The 8042-nt window shown below is 35.1% G+C and overlaps 3 protein-coding genes across 6 annotated transcripts; 1 reads left to right on the top strand and 2 right to left on the bottom strand.

Moving 5' to 3' along the window:
- Positions 1-537: 537 nt before the first annotated feature.
- On the bottom strand, positions 538-1284 carry LOC108910294 (transmembrane protein 136-like). The gene has a single exon (XM_018714857.1). The coding sequence runs from the start codon at positions 1282-1284 to the stop codon at positions 538-540; it is 747 nt and encodes a 248-aa protein (XP_018570373.1).
- A 1326-nt stretch (positions 1285-2610) lies between these two features.
- Positions 2611-4369, bottom strand: LOC108910297 (nucleic acid dioxygenase ALKBH1). Of its 4 annotated transcripts, none has more exons than XM_018714860.2 (5): positions 4180-4369; positions 4023-4128; positions 3747-3973; positions 3502-3695; positions 2611-3448 (listed from the first exon to the last, which is right to left on the bottom strand). In XM_018714860.2, exons 1-5 carry the CDS (start codon positions 4273-4275, stop codon positions 3094-3096), a joined length of 978 nt encoding a protein of 325 aa, XP_018570376.1. In that variant the 5' UTR covers positions 4276-4369; the 3' UTR covers positions 2611-3093. The 4 variants fall into 4 exon arrangements, with proteins under 4 accessions (XP_018570376.1, XP_018570377.1, XP_018570378.1 ...); XM_018714861.2 differs by having other exon boundaries at positions 4026-4128; XM_018714862.2 differs by having other exon boundaries at positions 4023-4122.
- A 435-nt stretch (positions 4370-4804) lies between these two features.
- Positions 4805-6139, top strand: LOC108910295 (V-type proton ATPase subunit D). Its single transcript, XM_018714858.1, has 5 exons — positions 4805-4845; positions 4970-5087; positions 5144-5291; positions 5344-5559; positions 5616-6139. The coding sequence occupies exons 1-5, from the start codon at positions 4805-4807 to the stop codon at positions 5840-5842; spliced, it is 750 nt and encodes a 249-aa protein (XP_018570374.1). The 3' UTR covers positions 5843-6139.
- Positions 6140-8042: the final 1903 nt, after the last annotated feature.

Below are 8042 nucleotides of genomic sequence, written 5' to 3'. Positions count from 1 at the left end.
TTTTCTAAGGTTCTTCGCCATGTGTTCTCTCAAAGCCATACGCATAGGTACACGAGGCGACATGCGGCCTCCAATCTAGGCATCCGGCAAACCGTAGTAATATTGCAAAAATGAAAAACAATGGCGAATCTTCACGTTTTATCTGACTCGGATTGGTGATTACGGCGCCATTTGGATTAATTTTTGAAGCGCAAAATTTGAACATATCTACAGTTATAGTTATTCGATTAAAAGTAAATCAATTAAAATTAATCCTGTAAATTCTTTTTTTAATGAAAATGAAATATTTTGCTATAATACCTTGATAATATTACAGCAACATTTAAAATATTGTAAACTTTATTAAATCATCTAAAAACATTTTTAAAATACCTACCTCTATTTCGAGCTCTTAGGAACGAGAAAAAAGATAGTTATGAGTACAATTTATTGTAAAACAACCATACACAGACAGGAATTCTGTTAAAATTCCTTCTTAAAACCTTACAGTACAAATAAAATTAACCTGGTTGAAATTTAATACCACACCGCGGAATACTATGAGGGTTGTTTGCGTACATCCGGATTTTTTCTTTTTAATCCGAAATACTTAGTAAACAAATATTTAACTATATTGAACATAAACATCCAAGACACGACGTATATAGTGAAGGAAAGTGCCACAAAGTCCCAGTCGTTTTTCGGCTGCTTGAAAATAATATACATGTAATACGTCCCAAGAAGTATCCTAATCGCGACGAACACTATTATGAACGTGATTTCGACTGATGTAAACAACGCCGAAGGATACATCCCTTCACTTCTGATGAACCAGCGCATCTGGAGGAACGGATTCGTTATTTCCATACTCCCCAAAGCACAAGTTGCTTGCGCTCCGCTGTACCCCTTGAATAGCATCCTGAACAGGGCAAAAACACTGTAAATGTGATGAGCTATCATCAGTTTATCTTCTCTCTGATATCTGAAGCACCATTCCAAGTCGTGGATGAAATATCCCAGACTGGCCACCAAAACGAACGACTGCATGTACGACGTTCGCCATTCTGGGTGGTCGAAGGGCGAATCGATCAGGAAACACTGGTTGATACCGATGAAGGCGACGAGCAATCCATGTATGAACGTTATGATCCTGCAGCAGTACTCGGGGCTCTTCCTCGGCAGTACAAGACTAATTATGGTGTACCCGAACCTCCACACAGCTGTGCTGACAACAACGGCAAACAGGGACTCGTAATTTATGTGGCCTTGCTTTGTGGCAATGGTGGTAGTTAGATTTTCTGACATTGTGGGTGATGCTCGATGACACTTGAATTTATAAGGTTACATTACAAGGAAGAGTGGCACGTGGAGCTGTAACCACGGTTACGAGACGACAGTTTTTAATGAAAGTTGTCAGAGTGCGGTCGTTTTCAGTATACAGCATTTGAAGCTTTTGGTGAGAGACACAACGTATTGTTAATCATAAGATTAGATTCAGAACAGTTTCTTTGCTTTAACGTAATCTTTAAGTATTTAAATAAACAGTAATGGTTACAAGGTGAAAGAGAATTGACAGTTTGAATTTAATCGCAGAGTTGTCATTCATTTGTCATAAAGCCAAATTCGTTTCATATCTATATTTCATTACCATTGTCAAAAACAGTTTTACTCGGTATAATTACTATTTTTAACCAAATTTTTGTCTCGAGGTGGCTTTAAGTACTTTTATAAATAGCGTTGGTTATATGTACTTAATGAAAAAGAATTGATATTTTGATTTACTTCTAGTGTTAACAAATGTCAAATCGGTCCATCTAGTGTCAGATTTCAGAATTAAAAATGTTTAGCGAAGTGCCATCTATTAGATATTGTCAGTACTAAAATAAATTACTTTGAATTGAGATGTCGTCTATTGCTCTATGCCTATTAATTTTTCTATTCGAACACTATATATTTGTTGTTATTGACCAAAATATTAAACTGCCAACGTTTAAAAATATTTAAATATAACTTGAAAAACGTCGTTGTGTATAACTGGTTGCCTATACTAATGCACTAACAGCTTTTTGACATACTGAGAAGATTGTCACTCGTTTCACTTTTCAGATGTCAAACACCGTAGTCAACAAGGCAGCCAGGAAGAGATATTTCACAAAATCGTTTGAAAAAGTTGGGAAATCCCCACCGTTTGACAATTGTGCTGCAACAACACTCTACACAAGAACTGATTTAACTTCAGGCGAAATGAACTGCAAGAAAGTACAACACTTCAAGAAAACGGTCTTGGTCCCGTTGTGGAAGTTTTCCGTAAATTTCTGTGACATCCTCGGCCTGCTTGATATCCTACCTTGCGGTACCATTCACTCTGTAAAGCCGTACATACACTACACTGTTCAAGTGAATTAATTAAACACGCTTGTTGTTTGAAATTTGTTTCGTTTTCTATTGTCTTACATTTTTATCGCAAAAGTCTGAAAGGGTAGGAGAAGGGGGAGTATATCACTATTAGTAAACTATAAAAGATTATGAAAAAATTGATTTATTTTAATAGCTGTTATTTATTTTATTCTGACATTTTGACATTTTCGTACGAAATCAGTGTCGTCACAATTCAAAAATAATTTAGCTATATTGAATATACGAGTATTAAAAACGTTTCTGTGCCTCATTTCATTGAAATAAAAGGTAGTATATAATAAAAATAACCAAGATGGCATCTGTATAAGTTGATACAACATTTTATTACTTTTCCGTCACAGTATGTCAGAAAATGTTTTGGGCAGCATTATGCACACAACGAAACGTAATCCTTGGTTACAGAACCATCTCTACCGTACTGCCTTATTCACATGCAGCGAAACGACAAACTCTAACAATTGCACATCTTAGCCACAAAAGCAGCCCTTTCATTCAACACATTTTTTTAATAGTCTAGAATTACTAAACATTATTTACATTGTACATTAAAGGCACTAAGGAAAAACAAAAACAAACAAAAAAACCTTTGATTAAAATACTCGAAACAATCCGATAATTACAAAAATGTATTATTATTATATATATAAAAAAGTCTATATATTCTCAAAATACATTTATAAATAGTTAATATCGTCTTTAAGTAACATCTTCGGCATCTTCGCTATTCAACCTTTTCTGACCACGACTTAATACTTGTCTTACGTTTATGTTAATCCTCGAATACGTCAAATAATCGCCGAACGGCTTCCACAAAGCGTCGTCTTTACAGATATTCACCACTTCTCTGTAGTCTTTCCCGATGTAACACAAATCATTCTCGTCGATGGGATCCCAGTATCTCGAGTCTATCTGTAGGATTTTTGGAACTCCGTGATAGGCCAAACGCGATTCTTTACTCATTACGACCATGTCGCCGCTCCTTATAAATATCGGGGTTGGTTTGTCATCTTTCGTATTACCGCCAAGTAGAAATATTGCCGTCTGCCCAAAACTAAAAAGACAAAAAGCTTATAGAAGTGAATTACCTTTTCAATTGGTCGTTACCTAAATGAAAATAAAGGCGCCTCTAGGTCCTTCTCCGAGTGATCCGTATGGCCCGATAAAGTAGAATCCATGTGGTAGTAATTCACGATAGCTGCCTCTGGACTGAAATTTGTATATCCTAATATGCTAGCTACGTACAGGGTCATATCGCTCAAGTCTTTAGGAAATTTGCCTTTATCTTCTTCACTGTATACCTGAAAGCGTATTTAATATTAATATCGATGGAAATAAGTTCTACATCTTACCTTTGTATCCCAGTTGTGATGATAACCTAACGTAACCCATCTGAGTTTATTCATCAGTAAAACATTGTTATTATTTTGGCACATTTCCCACCACTCTTTGTTTTCAGGTACTAAATTAAAAGCATCGATATTTGTTTTGTTCGGTTTCTTTGAGTAATCCTGCAGGCATTTTACTGTCCAATACCTTTGTCCGATACTAGTAAATGGATTTCTAATGAACAACAGACCTACAAACCACATATGTTCAAACAGACTTTCTAACTCACACGACTACACTACCTGGTGTATCCACAATTTCATAAACTTCCCACGTCTTTGGATGCTTGAAACCAAACATTTTCTTCCTTTCCTCGCATTTAATGCTAACTTTTTTTATCTGGAACTACAAAAATACTTTAGTTCTTACACACCATTATATTCATTATGGGTTTACCTCTGTTAAATCGTTTGATTTATTTAAATCTAAAACATTGTCCAAGTTTGGTGGAGGATTTTTCGACTTATAATACTTAAAACTTTGCTTAAACATGATTGAGGCGTTAGTAGTGTAAGGTTTTAATATTGTTTACATTTAAACGTGAAAAATTAAGGTTATAAAATGAAAACAAGTATGCAAGGGATGATGGGATGACTGAAGAAATGTCAATGACACATGACTTTTTGCCGTGCCCTCTGTCGTCATATCATCAAATTAATATCTGTTTGGCAGAGGACGGTAATTTAGAGTGTTTTTTTTCCAACACCCAAATTTTTCTTGGTTTGAAAGATCATTGTGTTTTATTTGATATTTGGGAATTATTTATATATTCAATACTGCTCAAGGTTAAATAAGGATAATTATTAAATAAGCTGCTTGTCTAAATACAAAACCACGAAGCTTTAGACTTTTTATCTATGCTTTAGACACATCCTATGATAACACGTTTCAAATGCAGATGGAGCTTAATTTGTAAATGTCAAGTGGCAGCACTGTGGGTGGCATCGTTGAATAAATTGTCACATTCTGTCAGCTGACTTGGGTCCCGTGAAATTTTTAATTGTGAAAATACTTTTAAAACATGTCGTCCAGGGATAGGTTACCGATTTTCCCTTCTAGAGGGTGAGTTTTTGTATTAAAAAAAATAAAAATATTTTGTCAAATAGGCAGTTTTAAAGTAATTTTTATATTTCATAATTTAAAAAATATGGGAGTGACCTAAAATTATTACTACTCTTGCTTTTAGAGCCCAAATGTTAATGAAAGCTAGGCTAAAGGGGGCTCAAAAGGGACACAGTTTGCTTAAAAAGAAAGCAGATGCCTTACAAATGCGTTTTCGTATGATTTTAAATAAAATCATTGAGGTATGAACAGAAACCCACTTCCCTCGTTTAGTTCCTTAATCGAATGTAATTTTCAGACCAAAACTCTAATGGGAGAAGTAATGAAAGAAGCTGCATTTTCTCTAGCCGAGGCAAAATTCACAACGGGTGATTTCAACCAAGTCGTTCTTCAGAACGTCACTAAAGCGCAGATCAAAGTTAGAACAAAGAAAGACAACGTAGCTGGTAAAATGTTATGTTTTTCTAGTAATCGAAATCTAAAACTAATATTTTCAAGGTGTAACTTTGCCCGTTTTTGAGTGCTATCAAGATGGTACCGACAGCTACGAATTGGCCGGTTTAGCTAGAGGAGGCCAGCAGCTAGCCAAGCTGAAGAAGAACTACCAAAGTGCCGTGAAACTATTGGTGGAACTGGCATCCTTACAGACTTCGTTCGTTACCTTAGACGAGGTAATTAAGATTACCAACAGAAGAGTGAATGCAATCGAGCACGGTACGTTACTTTCGGCAGTGATTACTAGAATAAACCGAATTTCTATTAATTTTCAGTCATAATTCCAAGAATTGAGCGCACCCTGGCCTACATTATATCCGAACTCGACGAATTGGAAAGGGAGGAGTTCTACCGGTTGAAGAAAATCCAGGACAAAAAGAAAATTAACAAAGCCAAAGCCGAAAAGGCAAAGGCTGAATTGATCGCGGCGGGACGCCTAAAAGAGGCTATGCTAGAAGCCAGTAATTTGTTGGACGAAGGCGATGAGGACCTGCTCTTCTAATGCCTTAAATGTAAGACGTTATTAAAAAAATTGTACATTTTCTTTATACAGATATATTATATTGATATTAAATCGTGCAGTATTTTGTTATTAATTTGATTTCGTGGGTTCTTTTGATCGTTTTGAGGGTTAAGGAAGGGAAAATTTTAAATAGTCTAGTAATTGTGCAGAAAATCATTTATTCCATTATTGTTAAGTGTTAGAGATAAGGCTCATGATACTGTTATTGTATTATATAATTCCTGTGCCCCATTTAATACATTTAGATGTATTCCAAATAAAAGTTTGGAGAAAATAGTTTTTTTTTTATTTTTTATATTTTCAGTTTTACTGAAAAAATTTGTTTAGTTCGCTTTATCCTGGAACTAACACGAGTTAAATGGTTTATCAGAGATCACCAAAATGAACTTTTAACTGCAAGACCACCAATACTCAACCTCTATGTTCTCAATTTTTTACAATGTTTACTAGACCTGGATCTAGGGGCGAGCTATTGGGGCTATAGCCCGGCCACCTCACGAGATCGGGGAGCCTGGCAAGATTTGGCAAAATGAAATTAAAATGTGTTCAGGTTTTTAAATCTTTTCCTGGTACGTCACTTTTCAGAATTAGGTTTCGAAATTTTCAAATTTTATATTGATAAGTTGATCATGTGACTTTTTTTAGAATTAGGTTTTGAAATTCGCCGCCCTTACCATCACCTCCTACGCCCTTAGGAAAATACGTCTCTGAGTCTTAATAAGAGCTCGTGTTAAGATTGGATAGCTAAACTCACATATTTCGCAGATGTATTTTTTCTTTCTTGGTATCTTAATTTATTTACTTGCCAATTTGATCCACTAATTGAACATTTATAATGAATTATATATTTCGTTTTTATACACTTTCAGTATTAAAGTTGTTGAAATAGTAGGCTGGAGCGTTGCGCTGTGAAAATATCACACCGTTGTGCTATCTGGCTTATAGAAAATAAATTTATCAGTCCTTACTGACTAGGGTGTGAATTTTCCATCCACCATTTGAGCTACTATTTCATCAGTTGTCCTGCGTGCCCTGCACTTCTTGCATTGCATCAAACACAAAACAGAAAGAACACCAAATTGACCAAATTCCAAATGTCTCACCTTTCATCTAAATCCAAATTCAAATTAGTTTGATGACATGACATGACAGATGGGGTTTGATCTAATAGCGTTTTCCACTCATCTGCACTTCTGCACTCAGTGTGCACTGAGACTACTTCCATCTTTTATTATTCTATTTGATAGTAGAGGATGGACTTATTCTCAGTGCGCATTGAGTGCAAAAGTGCAAATGAGTGGAAAACGCTGTAAGACTAAGTGCGTTTGCTGCCATCTAGCGGCAAGCGGAAAAAGTGTGAAATTAACAATCGTAATCGCGAATGCAGCTAAGAGCTCGCCCTCTGGCGGTGACAAGTGATACTAGCGAAACAAGATAAATATTTCTTCTGTGTGTGACATTTCGTTTTGTATTTTATTTAAAACTGAATTTAGTGTTCGTTTTTTGAACACTGTTATTTTAAGAAAATAGTGTGAGGAAAATTTCAGCAATTATGGATAGAAAGAAGAAACTGTCAAACTATTATTGTTCCGTTCAAGGTTGCTCTTCATGGTCCAAGAAAAATCCAGAATTAAGTTTTCATCAAACCATTGAAGAAATTTTCAAAATATTATTGCCGATAGATAATACTCCCTGAATTTCATGAGGGTTGTTAGTAATTAAGGGCACTAGTCTGCAGACATAATATAAATTTCTAAATTTAAATTAACTTTGCGCAATTTTCCCATATAGTACCACATGATCAGCCTTAAAAACTGCCTCTCCTAATATATAACGAGAGTTTTCGTTAGCATATATGTAAATAGGAAATGTATTCCACAACGGATAAGTTCATAGTTATAACTTAATAAAATGTACATTACATTGTAATGCTAGACAAATAAAGTAGACATAAATACTTGCCTTAAAATTTATTTATGAAATTTTTGAAACCTATAAAATAACACAAAAGTGAAATAACCGCAGTTTGATAACAAAATTACTATTAATAATGGCAAATAAGACAAATGTTGTTCAAATGAATGTGTAAACGCGAACGGCAATGTCAAAATTACCTTGTTTCGGAGCTTACTGCTTTCGCCGCTTGGTGCGCTTGCATCTTAAAAATTATCGCGGATAG

Source organism: Anoplophora glabripennis, unplaced genomic scaffold (assembly GCF_000390285.2).
Source record: "Anoplophora glabripennis isolate ALB-LARVAE unplaced genomic scaffold, Agla_2.0 scaffold86, whole genome shotgun sequence".
In the NCBI taxonomy this organism is placed as follows: Eukaryota; Metazoa; Arthropoda; class Insecta; order Coleoptera; family Cerambycidae; genus Anoplophora; species Anoplophora glabripennis.
The sequence above is the reverse complement of the archived record's forward strand: the minus strand, read 5'-3'. Positions and strand labels throughout refer to the sequence as shown.